This window comes from Aethina tumida, chromosome 5 (genome assembly GCF_024364675.1).
Source record: "Aethina tumida isolate Nest 87 chromosome 5, icAetTumi1.1, whole genome shotgun sequence".
NCBI classification, from domain to species: Eukaryota; Metazoa; Arthropoda; class Insecta; order Coleoptera; family Nitidulidae; genus Aethina; species Aethina tumida.
The window spans coordinates 54070-74871 of NC_065439.1; the positions used below are offsets into that span (position 1 = coordinate 54070).

At 27.8% G+C, this 20802-nt stretch overlaps 1 protein-coding gene across 1 annotated transcript; it reads right to left on the minus strand.

Moving 5' to 3' along the window:
• Window positions 1-584: 584 nt before the first annotated feature.
• Window positions 585-20550, minus strand: LOC109605386 (calcitonin gene-related peptide type 1 receptor-like). Its single transcript, XM_049967514.1, has 12 exons — window positions 20460-20550; window positions 19741-19893; window positions 18353-18463; window positions 16971-17077; window positions 16633-16724; window positions 16450-16576; window positions 10702-10928; window positions 7214-7384; window positions 5032-5155; window positions 2606-2647; window positions 941-1021; window positions 585-880 (listed from the first exon to the last, which is right to left on the minus strand). The coding sequence occupies exons 2-12, from the start codon at window positions 19802-19804 to the stop codon at window positions 746-748; spliced, it is 1281 nt and encodes a 426-aa protein (XP_049823471.1). The 5' UTR covers window positions 19805-19893; window positions 20460-20550; the 3' UTR covers window positions 585-745.
• Window positions 20551-20802: the final 252 nt, after the last annotated feature.

A 20802-nucleotide genomic window follows, 5' to 3' on the forward strand; every position in this document is an offset into this window, starting at 1 on the left:
TTATATATTTTTTCGCTGATATTTCTGAAACGTTTCAAATATAAGAAATTACATTAACCGAAATAAATTACCTCAGGTCAATTAAAAAACTAATAACCGCCAATTTCCAACCAACTTGCTAATTAGTTAGCCACTATAAGAGGATTCGAAATATCAATCTCAAAGGTCAAGTTACAAACTATGACGGTATGCAATTACTGGCTTGCACGGTGAATACATAATTAAATGGAAGAGACGAACCTCTAAATTAATAACTTTGCCATAAAAGGATTATGCTGAAAATAAATTGATATAAATTTCTACATTAATGTCTTAACTTAGCCATTAATGTTTCTCGATATAATTTTCCTTTAATTTTAGAAAAAGCACATAAGTTATCTTAATTTTAAATATAATAATTTAAAATAAATGTTTATTCTTACCTTTATGGCCATCCATGGTTAAGGAGGAAGTGGAAGGGGCATTTTATAAAATAATGTCTTTAAATTAGGCAACTGATATATTACATCATATCAATGAACCTTACACTTACTTATTTTACACATAAATTCAGTTTTATTATTAATATTTGTCATGATGGGCACACAAAATTAAGGGGCAAATATATACATATTAAACAAAATAATCGTTTTCTAAACTCAATAGATTGATGTGCTATTTTCCATCCAATTATTATTATTAATTTACTTCTGCTGCAAATTCACCATTTTCCACTTTCACATATAATTGGAATATTTGTATAAAATTAAACACATTGAGCTCCTTCATCGTTATTTTTAATTACCATTGTGGAAGTACGCCTTGAATTTAACCAACTGGAAGCCCTGCGGCCCAATCCTATTTTATCCTCCCCATTTGCCGGATATGTGGATCGCACAAACTGAAACATATGTAGAGTCAACAGGTAATTATTGATAATAATTAAATTAAATTCACTTACTGATACGGTAGTAACTGTGCAGGAGTTTGCCCGGGGTCTGAACATGGCAGTACTCCACTTTCTCTTCACTTGAGCTTGTACCTGAAACGAAAAGTGGACTAATTGGATGATACATTTGTTGGTAACGTGCATGTTAAATAATTTCAGATAAACCTAAGATAATTCCTAAGTATCAGTATTATCAGTGTTATTATTATTTTATATTTTACAATTTTTTATATTGTATAATTTTTATAAACTTTATGTATTATATATTTTTATACATTTTATTTTTTATATCACATTCGTATATTTTTTATAAACTTTATGTATTTTATATTTTATATATACATTATATATATTTTAAATAATTTTTATAAACTTTATGTATTTTATATTTTATATATACATTCTATATTTTATATACTTTTTGTAAATTTTTTATATATTTTTGTACTTTATATAGTTTTTTATATTTTTTTATATTCTTTGCATATTTTAGTTTATACTTTTTATTTTTCTGTATTTAATATATTTTCGTGTATTTTTCATAAACTTTATGCATTTATTTATATATTTTTATGTATTTTATATTTTTATATATTTTATATGTTTTGTGTTTGTTTTATATTTTATATATTTTTTCTATAATTTTTGTAAACTTTTTGTATTTTATATTTTTATATATTTTGTATATTTTTTATACATTACTTATTATATAGTATTAGTACTAAATGTTTGCTTTTAAAAATGTAGTCTTTGTACTTCCAATTAAGTTTGTTTGTTTTTGTCCTTCCTATTATCCGACTTTCTTATATTAATTTAATTATAAATAAACTCATATTCAAACATTAGGGATATTAAAAAGTGTTTGGTAAAATGAGTGGTCAAAATTTGGGAGCAATTAGAACGAAAATTTAAATAAAATTCTCCTGAATATAATACAGCATCTCAAATTTAAATTTTAAAAATTGTTCCTTTGTCCATAATCTTTGGTTCAATGTATTTTAGGATAATACAATATTTTCTATATCGGTCCAGTGGCGAAGATTGTGGGAGGTTTCCTCTTCTTCTCGCCTTATTTTCAACGCCACTGAATATTTTTTATTTGTGCAATTAATCTTTCCAGATTATTTGCCAATTTGGAAGAAGAAAGGTCATTACTTAATATTGATTATCACAGCCCTTTCTGAGATATTTCAAATTTAATGTTCATTTTAATTGTCTACAAATGTTTAACGAGAAGTTACTTTTAATTAAAAAATTTCAAACAAAAGTTTATTACTAATAAATGAACGGCATTAACATCCAATTAATTTTAAAATTAATATGCGACGAATTTCATGGTTTACATGAAAAGTAACTGGCAAAAGCTTTAACTTTTAAGTAGACCTAAAACTCCATTGATATTTTCTTTGAATTATAAAGGTTCACTTTCATAAACCATGAACATTCTTTCCATGATTGTTTCAGAAACTTCAAAGCTCTTTATTTAAATACACAAAAAATTGATCTTTTACCTGAAAAACATTACAATCTCATCTAAGCTTACAAACAAACTTTTTTAATATTTATTATTACAAAAAACCAAATAAAATAATAAAAAAATAATAAATAATATTAATAAGTATTATTATTAATCTTGATTGTGAAAGTTCCATTTCAACAATATATTTATCTACTTACCTCCCCATTACAGAAGCAGAAAAGAATCGCCACACAGAGACCCTATAAAAATTAAATGTTATTTATATAAATATTTTTTTTACGTCAAACATAAAAGAGGCATTTTCGTATGTACATAAGTATTATTAAATTTTGATAATTAAATCAGATTTATTATAAACACCTAATTTTTAATTTAGATGTCACAATTATCTGATATTTTTTATTAATATCAAATATTTTATAAACCTATTAAAAGCGAAAATAACCAAAAATACCCAGGAGAAAATAATTTTTGACTTTAAAATGAAATAAGTATTATTAAATTTTGATAATCAACCCATATTGATTAAAAATATCTGATTTTTAATTTATATGTCATAATTATCTGATATTTCATATTAATATCAAATGTTCCATAACCCTATTAAAAACAAAAATAACCATATTTATTATAAATATTTAATTTTTAATTTAGTCGTCATAATTATCTAATATTTGTTAGTAAATATCAAATATTTTATGGGTACTGATGTTACAAAAAAGGTCTCAAAATTTTGGATGTTTTTGGATTTTTAAATATTTTTTCTATCCCACATTTGAAACACCCTGTATATAGCTCAGCAATAAGAAATTTATTTCACTGTCTGTTATCGTTCATTAAATTTGATTAGCGATAAAATCCGTTTGCCCTGGAGGAGAACGTAAGAATTTACTTTAGCTGAAACGATTAAATTTAAACTTTTAGTTGCTAATGAATTCCGCGTTGCCTTTTGTAATGAAATGGGGGAATTGTATTCCTATTTATGTGCAGAAAGACAATTCTGTAGGTTTTCTTATTAATGGCAACTGACTAATTGCAAACTGGATTAACGTTGTATTGTTTCACTTGGAATTAAAACGAGTGTTTAATCTGTGACGTGTTCTTTTTGTTTATTAAAATCGTATACATTAATTTATTTTCATATTATTAAGTGGGGAATAAGGATGGGGGTTCTTAAATTTTAATTTAAAAATAGTAGATATTGTTTTCTGCCACCCTATTGTTACCCCACAGATTGAAACAAACATAAAATTTATATTTAACCCACATTGCTTTAATAATTAGGATTATAATATGCAATGCGAACTCCCCATCAAATAGGAGAGTTTGTCTAGTTAATTTGCATTGACGTTACTTTGCATTTATATTGATACAAACACTCGATCCGGCTGGAGTGTTAAGTAAACATGATAAGAATGAGCTTTTGAGACTTTGTGCCGATACTCAAAGCAGCTTTTAGGAGCACCACTAAAAATTGAATTATAATTATTGTTCGTTTTCTGAAGAAATTTGCATTATAACAAGAACCTGTTTCCACCCACGGTATGAACATTTGCCTACGAAAAACAAGCACATATATCATTTTAATTTTATATGAATTATTCGTGTAGGAAATTGCCGGAATGTTTGAAAAAGTAATAATAAGTCCTCAATTGTTTCATCAACTGTATATTACACATTAAAAAATTGACCGAATATTCATTACACATGAATTTCTTCTATAAAACATGGAAACATACATCTATTAGAAACTTGAATAAGTTCTCGCTGTTTCTTCAAAAATGGCAATAGCAGTACTCCGTGCATGGAATTTCGAATGGTACGCTGCCAGAAAGATGGGAGAAAGTAATGGCCATTGATAACCAATACTTTTGGGTCAAATACTTTTGTCCCTTATATTTTAAATAAAGCTTTTATCGTGTAAAAAATATCGAGGACATATTCGAAGTCAAGTAATAGAAGTAATTCGACTTAAATTAGACTGATGATTGAATAAAAATTGAAATATATGCAATTATTAATTATTTATTCGATTGAAGTACATCCGGTGAAATCTGTCAATTAATATATATTGCAGGTTACACAATACGTAGCAGCCACAATAAATTAACTCCTAACGAGTGAACAAGCGAAATTTCATAATATCAAAGCTTTTGATGTTCCTGTGTGGTGGAAATCTGCTTTTGAAGTTGATATAAATTAACATGAAATTTGATCGACGCCCGAACATATATGTCCACTTAAATATCGTATTATTTTTCGTTAAAAGGAAGTCAGTGGACAAGAAAATAGAAACGAAAAAAAGGTTTCCCAACTAAAATTGAACAAGCATTTCGATATATTTTTCTGGTTAATTCAAAGGTAAGGTAAAAAATTCAAGGGAGAGGACGTTGTGAAGTTGATATATTGTTAGTGTAGCCACAAAATGTAAATTTTATCAATAGAAGGACGTTTCTAGGTTAATAATCAAATAAATATTGAATATTTGGAACGTCGTGAAACAGTGAATTCAACAAGTCCAAAAACTTTCTACCCTAACAAACTCGTTATCTACAAACTTTAGTTTAAGTTAAGGAAAGAAATCTTTTGATGAATGAGGAATAATGATGTTAATAATAAGTACCTGTAAGGAAGTTGTTATTGCCGAAATATACTCATAGGCAGGCTCCCACGGACTACCCTTGTTCGGACGTGCGGGGATGAGCAAATAGTTGATACCCAAAAGTGGAACCAGTAACAATGTTGCTCTGTAAAAAATAACGGCATTAAATTTTTGTCCTTCAGGATTTTTCTTTAAGTTTAAGCTGTAAAGTAAAAAAATAAAAAAAATTAAATGTCACATTTAGTTATTTTAAATGAAATCCATATAAAAAGTTCTTTGAAATAAAGACATAAATTCAAAAATAAAATAAAAGTGGAAAGAATTTTTAATAACAACTTATTCATACCATCCTTTCATTGAACATAAATCTATGTGACCTAAAGTGACACCGTACATTCTACAAGAAACAATTTAAACACAACCGAAGGAATTTTGTTGGGAGCCAAACTTCTGGCTCACATCGAAGAGTATGATAAATGTTGAGAAAATCAATAAGCCCACGACACCACCTTTAACGTATAACAGCTATAAACTGAAACTCCTAAATTTAGAAAGTTGATAATTAGTATTAACTTTAAAAAGAATTTTAACAGATTAAATTATTTACTTCGAATATTTATCCAGTTTTAATACAGTCTCCCGTTTTAAATTAATTTTAGGGTGACATTCTTTTATCTTCGCTCTTTTTACAACTTTTTTTTATAATTTGTGTATGTTAATCTGGGCTGCGGGATTAAATTAATGGATAATATTAATTAAGCTCACAAATTATTTTGTATTTTGTAAATTTGTGATTATATATTATAACAAACTTATAACTTAGGATATAAGATAATAACTAACTCAGGAACAAGAATATTAAGGTCAAATATTGTTATAATATCAACTAGCTTTCCATATTTAATGAAATAACATCCTGTAAGAAAGTAGTCTAGTTTTTGTAAGTGAAGTAATTCAATTAGCAAAAATAATTTGAGTAATAGAAAAGACAAAAGAGACTGAGACAGAGCACAACAAACAATTTATTTACCCCCCTTACATCATTTCAAAATAACGACATCACAAGAAAATGTTTTAATAAAGTAATATGAAAACTCGTATAGCCTAATCTGAAAATACGGGGTTGTTTAGAGGTTCACTTCCTCATTTGAGGCAAATCTGAGAAGAGGTAAATATCGCTGGGGGCAAAATTTGGATTGTAATTGGTAAACAAAGATTTGTGACACGGTGCATCGTCTTAGTGAAAGATCACTTTCTCTATTTGTATCTTTGATCTCAACGATCCTTTGATGTGCCCAACTTCACCTTGCTGCTTGTCAAAACCATTTTGTGGACTTTTTTTTAATTTTACCGGTGTATTCACCCCTTTTGGGAATTTGCTGATAACACTTATCCGGTCAAACTTTCGTTTCAACATCGAAAAGTAATGTTTTATCAATATACGAATCCATTGTTTTGAAAATAAATACTGGAACTTTTAAACCAAACGTCAGATCGTCATAAAATTTTTACTGCTACCTTAAATAATATTAATTCTGTATTTATGTCTGTGTAGTATATCAGTTAGTTATTAAAAAATGTAATAATTAAATATTCAGTTAATTATGTCTAAGGCAATTATGGCATCACAGTTGCTTAGATCCAGAAGGACTTAGAAGAATTGGAACTATTAACCCCAATGGTTAAAGTAATTTGGAGTTAGGTGAAGTAACCTCCCACTCACTCTATTTTCAGAAGTTATAAAAACGGCTGTTTTCAGTAATATTTTTAGATTTTGATTCAAAATTTTCACGACGTTATTCTGTTAGTTTACGTACAGTAATTATCTTTGTGATTGATGAGATGATACTTTGTGTTCGTGAGTAAGTCTTACTGTTTAATTCATCAAAGTATTGCCAATCTAACATTTTCGTAATCAAATTATCTTAAATGCATCAGTCTGGGAACTTATCAGCAGATGTATTATTAACCAAAATCAAACAACATTGATTGCTTCGATATGTGTTTGCGTTTTACGGCTTATTGTTAGTTTAGACTTTTGTATACCTTATCATCTCATTTGAGTGTTATTGTTTCGTAGTTGATACAACACAGTCACAACCAATCAATACAGAGTTTGATAATATTCTTTGAATTAGTTTTTGTATTTAAATTTTAATTAAAATATTGATTTTTATGAATCAATGTTGCCCACTAAAATTACCTTAAAGCTTGAACAGACGACCTAGACGATCCTGACTCATGGCCTGGCCCAGCTTTCAACTTTGTAATGACTACTCTAACGATGTTCAGTAGAAAAATTAAGTTAAGTATGATTGTGCACGCGACTGGAATTTGCTTGATTATGTCGAAATCCGACTCCACCGACCAGCATCTGAAAAATGAAATTCGTATTAATTTTATTAAATTCCGTGTAAGATAGTACCAATAAAAATATTTCATGTACTTAAAGTTTTCCTGGTGAACTGTTTATTTAAAAGGACTACCAGACGTGTATCGACGATAAAACGTCGGATCAATCTTGTTGATTGCCTCAATTAATCCCGACTAAAAGGTAAACGAAAGCTGAACTGAATTTAAATATACTTTTATTAATATTAGATTGACAAGAAAGTTATTGCGTTTTTTATTATTTGGATTTTTATTGAATAATATGTGAGCTAATATATAGTTTTAAAGCATGTAATCATTTGCCATTTATTTAGGGCTTAGCTTAAAGGATGGATAAGAACAATATTTAAACAATTTCCTTGTTTCACTTCAAGCAAGGTCAAAAATTCCATGCACGGAGTACTGTTATTGCTATTTTTGAAGAAACAGCGAGAACTTATTCAAGTTCCTAACAGATGAATATTCGGTCAAATTTTCGGTAATATACAGTTGGTGAAACAATTACTGAGGTGAACCATTGGTGAATAGAAAGGAGAACAATTTTCTTCATAGAAGTTGAACGAATTGGTGTACGAAAGTCTTCCTCATTCGCCATACTGATTACCACTTTTTCAAACATTTTGACTTTGACTTCCCACATGAGAAATGCTTTAAAAATCAAAATGCCTTCAACGATTTTGTCGCTTCCAGAACTCTTTATTGCACCGTTATAAATAAACTTGTTCTTCATTGGCAAAAATGTATGGACTCAAATGGTTTTTATTTCGATTAATAAAGCTGTGATTTCTGAATTTTATTTGTTATTTAAGTTAAAATGAGTAAAATGATCATAAATAAATAAATTAACTCTATTCTATATTCCAAGTAAGTTTATAAAGCTGCGGAATTATTCATGTATGTATATATAATGTGCTTTTACAATTTATATGACCATTAAGTTTCAAATAAGGCTATTTACAAAACGGCGCTTTATGCTTCAAAATCCTATAACTTAATTTTCATATGAAAAGTTATTTTATGTGAAATTTCAGCATAAAAAGCCTCTTTTATGACATGATGAATAATAATACACACACAACATAGATACAGTGTACTTTTGTACAGCATGATTCACCCAACATATTCATTAGAAGATTATGCATGACCCATATTTATTCTAAAAATTTTGAGGAATTGATGGTTTAACTATAAAGTTTGTAAAGCAATTTTAATGGACAGTTTATTTCAGGCCTACACGTAAACTAAGGACCCTCACATAAGGAGCTACTCTCCATTTTGCACAGGGTGTATGAGTTTAATTTTGAGCATTTTAAAACATTAATAAGTTCGTTATTTTCAATCGAACATCATAATTAAATTGAGTATTAAAAAAACCTTTCAATAGACATAAGTATTTTCTATACATAACATAAATTTTAACAGGGATTTTACCAAACATTTTATTTATAATAATTAATGACGAATAATTTAGATGAATCACTTTGTATGTTAAAACAGTCTGGAGTAACGAGTTTGTCAATTGATTTAGCAAATATCCAGATATTTATTTTTGTTTGCTGCTTTACTTTCATGAAACTTTTTCTCCGTTGGTTCTTTCACTCTTAAAGCGTTTAATGAAAACAACAAAAAATTCTTCGAGAATTAGTTTAGAGAAGCTTTTAAAAGTCCTTTAGTTTTTTAAATAAGTTAATTAAAATATGTCAATTTGTATGTCAAAATGTATAAAACACAAATTATTATGTGTAAATAAAGAAGGACAATCTTTTCCATCATAATATAATATTAACATCGCACGTTTCATTCCATTAAAAAATAAACACAAACACCCTGCAATAAAAATGTAACATTTTAAAGTAGAATCTTCCATTCCATTCTGAAATTTTTAGTGGAGGCATATTAAATTGGAAACCTCCGCAGTATTTATGGCCAAGGAAGTGGAGCATTGATTTCTACACAATAAAATGTTCAAGTTTTCACACAATGTTTTCTTCTTTATACAAACCGTATACTTTTTATTGGAATAGCAGGAAATAACAAAGGATCCTCGTTTTGAAAACAAGTCGTTTATATTAAATTATCTGTTGGCAACTTTTAATAAAAATATACTGGTGTTTTAGTCACAATTGTAACTATTACTATTAAATGAAAATATACAATTGCATTCCAATTTGAGCCATTCATCGAGATAATGGTATATTTTAGTTTTTCACTTTCCGATTTTATTTTAATTTAAGTCTCCAAAATGTATATTAAATAGATGATTAAATTATGTCTTCATACACACACAATATTCAAATTTTATTCAACATTTGAATTACTTTTTTCAATTAGAAATTTACAGTTACATTTATTTTAAATTAATTGATAAATTTTAATTTTCAAGCTTAATTTTTAAATCTTATCATTATAAAAATTAAAAAGCAGATCTTATTTTAATTTAATAGATAATTTTTTTATTATATTATTTAAATTAACAGAATGAGATTAACAGATGATTAACAAAATGATGCATTATTAGATAATTATACAAATACATAAAATTTAAACTTGTATCACATCTAATTCAATTAATTAATGTTCCTATTTACAGTTTATAATTCATAAAATCATATATAGAACAATATCTAGATCAATTTAAGTTCAGTACACTAAAATTTTAAGTAAGCAATAATGACCACGTTTATAAAATATAAATTTATAAACCACTGTTATCCTGTTTGTATTGGTGTTTACCTTCCTGCTCTTATAAGTAATCTAACTTAACCCCCTTATTAAATCACACATGTGATGTGTGTACTCACATAAATCTCTATCAATGTCTCGAAGATAAAATTCCTAAACAGGAATCTCCACTCTTTTATATTGGGTCTCCTAAACTCCACTCCCTAAGTAATACAGCACCTGCGGGGAATGCCATTTACTTTTCTTTGAGTCAAAACTTTTTCATTTCATGTGTTTAACTTGTCCATGTTTTTATGTGTCAGAGGGGGAAAACACAGCAGACTTTAATTTTTCGTCAACAACTTTTTTGACAGTAGAAAAGAGCTGTTGCATTTTTTAATTTCCACCCGGATTTATACAGCGAAAACTCCATTTGCACCGTTAACGAACATGTTTATGCCTTTATTTTTTCACGGACACATTCTCCGTGTAAAATGTAAATGTGCATCGATTTCGTGATGCAAATACCCCATGTTTAGAATTTTTATTGGGAATAAAAGCATTTATACTATTTTTGAATAAATAAGTAAATTTATGTGTAATGTTATGGGATTTAGATTATGTCCTAATAATACTTACTCTAGTAGATCCTTTTCATTTCCAAATGTAGCGCGAACAGTAACGTGAATGATCATTTTCCACAATGGTATCCCCCATCCAATCACCAACATCCATTTAAATAGACGAGCTTCCGATATAAAGGCCCAAACGAGCACTGTGTGGAGGTATAAACCTTCACACAACATCCACGAATAATTCGATATGAGAAACGTTTGTAGGATTATGTACAACGTAATACACCATTCCTGGAAAAACACAAACAGGAATCCAATTAGTGAGGTAGGTCTATATTACCCATATTACATAAATTTTTCGTTAAATTTACATTGAACTCAGTCTCCTGCGGTTTAATTACAATTGATAATGATACAATGGTGGTAGTTAACCATAATTGAGGAGTTGGATAATGTTATTGCTGGTCACAAATGGAGGTACAACCAAAATACATATTAAAGTTTAATATTGATTCTCGATAAGCGATAAAGAACTAATATGTGCACAGTTAATGAATTGGAGTCAATGAACGAGTGAAACATCCAGTGTGGTTAGGTTGTGGATAACGACGAGGTGTTCGTATCGACCCAAATGAACTTGTCTGTAACCTTTAATCATTTCAGCTTGTAAGAATTATACGGATCAAGAAAAGGGTTCGAACAAAAAGCGTTTCCGGACATCGAATTGGTCGAAGCTATTGTTGAAAATTTCAGCTGCAATTTTTATATTCAGAAAATAATTCTATATAATTATGAATCCTGCATTTTCACCAGAACAATTTTAACAATTGTATAAATTTTCATTTAATAATTGTGGCATAAATAAACAATTTTTCATTATTATTATATTCGAACGTTTTCTACTCTAGTAACCAATAATTAAATTTATCAGTATTAATACTGATCACTGATTTCATTTATTACTTGCAACAAGTCAATTAAATTATTAAATGTTGATGAATTGATTTCAAATTGTTTAACAAATTATTTTGTGAGTACTGCAGTTTTTTATCCTATTAGAAAATTGTATGAGAATATTTGTAAGGACGATTATGTTAGAACAGGATAAATAACAAGAGAAATGTTTAAGACAATTTGGCAGCAATGTTGTTTAGAATTAAACAGACGTGACTTAAGTGAAGTACCATTCTATAGTACCTTAAGTCACCACTTATTCACATCTCCTCTATTTTCTTTAGATTCTTATCTTTAAAGTCTTTCATAACGTTATTCTGTCCGTTTATCTAAAGTAACTAATTTAGTGATGGTTTTGTGTTACTTTATGTTCCTAAGTAAGTTTTACTATTTAATTTACTTCACAACTTTCGTTCTTTATTGGGTTATCAACCCATTTCAGTGTTATTAAAATTATTCCAGGTGTCTTATATTCTTTTTATAAAATTAACCTATTTGCCAAATTTTTATTGATAATAGTAAATTTCAAGTAATTTAAGTTATGTTTTAATTTTTATTGTTAAATTTTTGTTCATTTATTTTTGTAGTCTTTCCTTGGTATATATTATTGTTTAATTATAATTAAGATTTTGTATAAACCTGAGTTTCAACTTTTTCTATTTTTTATTATGAAACCTGAACAATAAGACAGTAATAAGTATAAGTATTCTTGAAAATATTGGTGTTGGTGAGTGTGTTGATGTAGTGCCATATTACACACTTTACAGAAAAAACGAATTTTAGGATACCATATGGATGTCAAAGCTAATAATTTAATATACAGACTGTTTTTGTTATTTTTTTATTATTTTTATATACTAAACCTTTGTTGTCATGCACGAGTGGCAATGCATTCATCCAATTTTTTTAATTAATTAGTAAATTTTAATATTAATTTTTAAATTTTATCATTATAAAATTTAACAGGTAATTTTATTTTATTTTAAACGATATTTTATTTTAAATTACTAATTTAAATGGTAAATTTTATTTATTTAACTTTTTAAATATAAATAAATAATTTTACATTTATATTTTTTACTTCATTTTTTTATCTTAATTTTTAAAATTTTATAAATTAAATTTCTTATTTTCATTGTATTTTTTTTAAACTCAATTGGTAAATTTTATTTTTAAGGTTAAAGTGAATAAAATAAATTTTGGGATAATGAACCATTTTATTTTTATTAGGAAACAAAATTGTATATTATCTGAAATTATAGGAAATTTAAATTTAGATAGTATTTGCATTTATTCTAACTGAAATTCATTAAAAAATTCAATTATTAGATCTTTTCCAGAAAAATTTTAACAATAAAATCAATAACAAAATTTAAAATTTTCGTCAACACAAAGCAAAAATATAAGGAAAATATCAAAGCCTCAGGAATAAACAAATAATAGTGATGAAAAGGTAAAAATTTAATTTTCATTATATTGTAAGCCAAGTTTTGAAATTTATGTAATAGAATATAAAAATATAACTTGTGTTAATAAAACAATTTATTAGAAACTGAAACTGAAAATTTACAACAATTTTATATCCAACTTTTGGACTTGATCATAATATGCAACTGTGTTAATGTTCCCATTTATTCTAAGAAATATTCATTAAAAAATTCAACTTTTAGATTTATTACAGAAGAATTTAAACATTAAAAACAATGCAGGAAGGGTAAAAGATGTAACAGAAATAGAAAGAACATATCAAAACTTGAAGGTTGAGCAAATAATCTGGATGAAAAGAGACTGCAATTCTTAAAATTGATGTAACTGAACAAAAATATGAAACTTGAGGTAATGAAATTACTTCTTATTAGGAAACTAAATCAAGTTTCGTTAAATATTGTTTGGAATTTGAGCTTTTATAATCTGTGACTCAGTTAATGTTCTATATAATATAACAGACATTTATTTCAAAATTTAATTATTGTTTTTTTTTTCAGGAAAATTTCAACAATATAAGTGATGGAGAAAGTGAAAGTTTCCAGAGAAATAGAGAGAAGACTTCAGAGCTTTCTTTGCACATTAACCTGCAGAACTTTTATCATCATTGTTCCCATTTATTCTTAGAGATATTCATTAAAAACTTTTTTAGATTTTTAGATAAACAAAAAAATTTAAACAATAAAAACAATGAATAAGGTGAAAGTTCTCATCAAAACATAACAGAAATAGAAAGGAGACATCGAAGCTTGAGTGCTGAACAAATGACCTGGATGATGTTTTTTCTGATATTATTTCTTATTTATTCTGAATCCTGAACAGTAAGACAATAAGTATTCTTGAATATATTCGTAGTGTTGGTGGGTACGGTGGTGTTGTAAGTGCCACATCACACAGCTTACAGAAAGAACGACTTTCCGATGGGACGATTATCTTAAGACGAGAGTAGAACAACTGAATCCAGAAATAGAACAATTCGGAAACGTATTGTCTTCAATAATTTAAATGGTGTAAAATCGTCCCCTTAGTTCAAGTGACGAGTCTTTCAAAAAGACTTCATCTAACATTTTCATAATCAAATTACCTTAAATACTCGTTACATAATTTATAAGGGGATGCTTCAAAATTAATTTTATTGTTAATTTTTTAGTTCCTAATTGTGCCCCTAACGAAACAGACCAAACTTTATCCTCATTTGATCAATGATCGAATTGAGATCTGCATGTAAATTTACCATTACCAATACAATTTCGTTAATGCAATCCCCAATGAAATATTCATTCCAATTACCCCGTTACGATTTAACGAATCCCAGAAAAAAGGTTTTTTTTCGTTACACCGTATAAACGCTCCCTCCACAACATTGTTGGAAATTTTCCCCTACAGGATTCATCAAGGTGTGAATTTATTAACTAGCAAGGGATGATAAAGCAGGTTTGTAACATCGCACAAACAAGATTGTAAGAAAACAATTAAGCGCTTTCCATCAGTCACTCTTTTACAAATAAACACCGACAGTAACCGTAAAATAATTTCAGCAAAACAGGATATTATAAAACGGATGTTTTCGAATAGAAACATCGTGTTTAATTTACTGGTAAATGAAAATTTTATGTGGATAGAGTTACCCCAAGCCAAAAATCGAAAAACACCTCTATATTTAATAAATATAATTTACATAAAAAATGTGTGGTGTGTCTGCGAGGCCGGATTCTCAGCTTGTTTTTTTTTTTATTAATTATAGTTAATTAACTTTTCGTATCCAACTTGTTCAATTATATTAATGTAAGGACTGTTCCACATAAGGATCTAGTTGAATGAGTATTGTTCAAAAATGGAGAAAACAAGTATAATATTTTAAAGTAATAAACAATACTGACGTTAATGTAACACGAGCCATGAAGGGCGAAAACGAGTAAGGGGTGTTCTGCTGAAACAAATGGAGTACGAGCAGGCTTTCAATATCTTGCCGTGTTAATTAATTGTTAAGTAAAATTTGTTTACGTACAATCAGACGAATTAAGTTAATTAAATTAAGTAACCTAATATTAGGATCTGGTTTTCCATCATATGTATGTAATAATTTTTTATGGTTTACATTAAACAAAAATATATTCGGTTACAAATAAAAATAAGAGTAACATAAAAGTGTAGTAAGTTTAGTTAAACGATAAAATATAAAAGTGCTTTTACAGTTAATACAGTAGATAAATATATTTTAGTTGAGTCAGTCTTAAAAACTTTAGTGTTAGCTATATTGTAAGTACTTACATGTGTTTTATTTATTGAGACGAATTTTTAATTAATAAAAAAATGAGAAATTTATAAAAAATGGATTAGTTGTGTAAGTCTTATAAAACTTGAGTGTTGAAGAGTTTTACAAACCTGGAATTTATTTATAGAGGCAAATTTTTAATTAACAGAAGTAACAAAAATATTGGCAAAAATAGCTCAGCACATTTTAGAGACTTTAGAAGTAGTTTGCTTTACCTAACCACATTTTAATTATAGAAACAAATTTATAGTAAAATAAAATGAAAAATGCAGACAAAAAAATGTTGCTTGAACAAGTCTTAAACATGTTTGGTGTTAGTTTTACACCCCGTAGCTTATTTATCGAGACAAATTTGTTGTTAACAGAAAAATAAACAATTTGTACAAAAAAAGTTTTACACGAACAAGTCTTAAAAGCTTTAGTGTTAATTGTATTTTAAAAACTCACATATATTTTATTTATTGAGACAATAAAATGAAAAGTGTAGAAAAGAATGTTTTAGTTGAATAAGTCTTGAAAAAATCAAAAATATGGACGAAAAAAGCAGAGCAAATATTAAAGTATCTTAAAAATTTTGAGTGTTGTTGGTATAACTTCCCATGTTTTATTTATCTGACAAAAAATATTTTAATTTAGTAAATATTAAGAAAAACTTTAGTGTTAAAGAGCCTTAAAAAAGTTAATGTTAATTTGTTTTAAGTACCCGTAAGAGTTAGATGTAATTTTTTTTTGCAGAAAAATTATGAATATAGACAAAACATATTACAAAGTTTACTTTTAGTTTGTTTTACGCTTATGTGTTTATAGAAACAATGAGTTTGTTAACAGTTATTTTTATGTAACAAATTAAATTACTATTAAGATTCGTACATTCCTTATTAGTAGTCAGCTTATAAGTTTGTCTTATAAAGTTAAGTGATGGGGGAACTCGAGTACTACTTGAACTGAATAAAAAATAAGACACTCAGAATCAAACGGAATTACAAGGGGAAAAGTATATTACGTCAATATTCCAAGACAATTTCCGTTAATATTTTCCTTGCAGAAACAGGTAGTTTCTCTTTATAAGTACAAAAGGTTTGATCAAGCAATACTTACTGAATTTTCCTGTAGCATTTCCGGTTTACAAAGCAATAAACAATTCCACACAAGCCACAGGAAGTTGTTTACAGCAAATGAAGTAAATAGGTTCATATGGATGAGTATTCTGGCACATCTTAATGATCTGGAAAAAATGTACAAATTAAATTATTATGTATTAGTTAAAATAATAACACTTACTTAAAATATAATAAGAGACCCAGTGATATTGTTAATGCTATAAAAGATATTCCATATCCAACGGAGTTGACAATTGTAATACTTTTGCGAAACTGAAAAGAAGTAGAAATATTTCAATAAGCAACTAAGGTAAATTTAAGCTCAAGGGCTTTAAGCAAATTTAGTTTTGGAACTCGAATTATTATTCTGGCTGAATGTTACATGCATATCTTTTTACTAAGTATCAAATACAGCGACAAGCACACGGGAAAGGTCGATCTGTATTAGATTAACCATGTACCAACCTGAATAATAATTCGTTGCCCCTTAACAATTCAAGTTGAATACGTTAGACTTACATTTAAATCCTGAAGGTTAACACATGTGGTGTAATTAACCCAACTGTAGTTTTTTTCCGTGTTGAAAATCCAGTGTCCATCCTCTTCGCATTTATAATAGACTGAATCTGAAAAAAAAAATTGTGTTAGGATCTTGAATAAGTTCTCGCTGTTTCTACCAAAGCAATTTTTCAGCGGAACCAAAAATTGTTTAAATGTTAGAATCTGTAAAAAAATGTATTAGGATCTTGAATAAGTTCTCGCTGTTTCCACAAAAACGTCAGTAGCAGCACTAAACTTAATGCAAAAATTTAACCTATTGATATATATTGATAGATATTGCCTTATTTTAGAACTTAATTATATTTATTAAAAATTAAAATTATAACAGTAGAATTGTAATAAAAGAAATAAATATCAATAATAAATTAAACCAAAGGCATCTTAGAATTTATTTTACAAAATAAATATAATATATTTTATTCCCACATGTAAAATGAAATGATTTTTTTAATATTGGGTAATTGAGTAAGGACAAACACTCAATTTGGACATTTTCTAAATGATTGAGGACAACTCCAGGTTCTGTGCAGCTTAGAGTTGCTCAAAAATCCAAATTTTGGTTCTAAATTCTATAAATAATATTCAACAATGTTATCGATTATGTCTATTGCAAAATACCACTTCATACCATTATGGTATGTGTGAACTTTCTGCACACAAGGTGGATTTATTCTTTGACTTGGAGGTCTCCAGGTTCATTAAATATTTCAAATCTGCTTTCATCTGTAGACATTATAGTATTCCACTCTTCATACCACAATTCTCGTTCCTGATACAAAGCTAATTTCAATGGGCAGCCTGAAACGAAGTCCTGAATAATGCATACGATTTAAAAGTGTCCTTGGACTCTTATAACGTCAAGTAGACAAAATTAGGTCTTGTTTGAGAAGTGCAGTTCCTTATTGGGTGTTCTTGTGCTCCTTGGATTAATAATCCATTTTTGTGGTCAGATGTAAATTTTGGTTGACCTGCTGTAGACCGATCTCGCTCATGTCTAGTTTCTAGAAAAGCTTTCTGGAAACGATTCAATGGGAAGTTCTACCGTACTCGCTGTATTCACCTGACATAATCCCTTCTGATTTTCATCTATTCCGTTCTATGGCACCTCAAAAGACCATCATCGAGGAATTTATATGCTGCCAGAAAAGAAACAGCGAGAACTTATTCAAGGTCCTAATAATTATAAGTAACTGCTCAAACGTATAAATTTAATATTCAAAATGAGATTCGTATGTATGAGTTGCGGAGCAGTGTTGATTAAATGCAAGTGGCTCTAAATCAGTGAAATCTAGCGATTAATATTAATATGTCCGATAAACATGAATAATATCTTAACCTACTGCTAATTTCAAATCCTGCGATGAAACTGGGACAGGGTTGCTGTGCTACGGAACCCGCCGGGGTGGGTGGCCAGCACGTCCATCCGTCAAATCTTCCAGGACAATATAAACCTGAAAAAATCGAATTTCCCTTTCGCTCATGTTTTAGATAATATTAATTAGATGTTCGTCAACATTTCTCGTGTACGTATTTTATTCGAATTGTTTCTCAACGTTCGCAGATACTGTTAGATATGCAACTTTATTAATCAAATTATCGACGATGTTGAAGTTTAAACTAAGTTGTACAAACAATCCATATTGAATATAGAATATAAACTAAAATATCATATGAACACAAAGCATTAACTAACACATTATTGTATCTGTGTGCTTTTGACATCTAGATTAATTTAGTCATATTAATTTGAAAATGAATTTCATTCGAAATAAATAATTAATTAACTGTTTCCTTCGGTTGATATTGAAGCAACTTTTCAGTGAAACCAAAAATTATTTGGGGCGTTAGCTTCAAGTTGAGAACTTACTTTTAAAGATTTTTGAGTTATGATATTTTTTAGCAAACATAATTAAATTCAGTTTAAATGTCATAAGGATGTCACATTTTCTAAGTATTGCTGTTTTCTGTATATTTATCTTTATCAAGCTTTAATTGATGAAAACTTTTTCCCAAACGAAGCTTAAAAAAGGTGTATTTGTTGGACTGTCAGGCGAAAGTCAACATTTTACATAATTTTTGAATTTTAATCATAAAATGAACTTTAATCATAAATAATATAAAAAATTTAGGAGAAAATTAAAATAACTGATGTATTTTATAAGTCAAAATTTTAAGAAACTTAAAATTCGTGATTTTCTTTATGGTATTTGTTGAGTAATATATTTTATACAGTTTATTCGCATTCACCATTTTTGAGAGAATTTATTTATGTGGCAAATAGTTCTTTATTTCAACCCAATCTATTGTGAATCGCAACAAAATTCGAATGTTAAAATAACCGGCAATAAAAACGAAAATAGTAACAAACAAATAAATTAAATTAATGTATTAAAGTACTAAACATTTGTATCGATTTCAGTTTGTAAGGTTTCCATCGTTATAATAATGATTTTTTCCTTTGATGAAGGTTGACAACTCTTAAGTGTAACAAGTTTAATAATATAATTATTTAATTACCAGAATAATGTTGAACAGCTAACATAACTAAAATTCTCAGCAGTTTAATTGACACATAAACTATAAGATAAACATATTAGTCAGTCCTACGTCAGTTAAAAATAGTCGAATAAAACAACAGTGTTTGAAGACACACAACGCATTTTACTTCTAGAAAAATTAAATCTTCTTTACGCATACCTTACTTAATACAATACTTAAGTCAACTTACCATCAATTGTGATATTACTATTTTTTATTTCACATAATTTCACTAGTTCCGTATCATTCATCATTGAGTTGTTGCACACACATTAGTCCAAATCAGAACATGATACTGGAGCACTCAACAGAATTTTTTTTTTGTAACCGACTCTGAAAGCCCCTGAAACAATACAATCAATTTACATCAGCTTTTATTAGAATGCTATTTTAGATTAGTTATAAATAACTAAAACGATCAAAACTGTTATTGTTGAAATTATCTTTATTATGATCACTTAATTCAACAAATTATTTATCTATCAGATGTTTATATTGCTGTTCACATAAAATCTATTGTTAACGTAAAAAGCTGTAAATTTAATTATTTCGTTCAGTAAAATTTTGTAATTTTAATTACCTAACGGAATTTGCTCTATAAATTGATTTATTCATTGATTATGTATGAATATTTTTGTGATTAAACGTAATAATTATGTAACATTTATGTTAATCAATTGTAAAAGTTGTCCGATAGTTTTTAAGTCTCAGTTAAAGATAATTCCATTAAATTTTTAAATAATTTAAATTAAATACTGTTTTCTTGAAATAATTTTGTCAGCTCATCAGTTTTAATTAATTAAATTTAAATATTTATATTTATTTAATTTCCATTGAGGGTAACAAATTAGTTAGTTATTATTAAAAAGGTTATTTTAATATGTACATAAAAAAATTAAGTATACTTACCAGTGGACCGAATGAAACACTTTATAATATTACTTTTTGGTTAAAAGAACGTATTATATGTATGAAGTTTCTTTTGAACATCGGGACGAGGGAAGATGTGTTACCGGATCGCGGACGCGCGTATTACTGACTCCAAACTTTTCAGCTTTTCCCGACAAGTAAAGCTGCGCAGTGTACATTGCCGCCTACATTATTTCACCATTTCATCCCTTAATGTACAATATAATATTTATATTTATGACGATGAGCATGGTGGTAAATATTAATTTATATAAATTACACATGCGTGAACGATCTAATAACCTGAAGCTTTCAAAGTGACAAAGTTTTTGGATGCGCACGT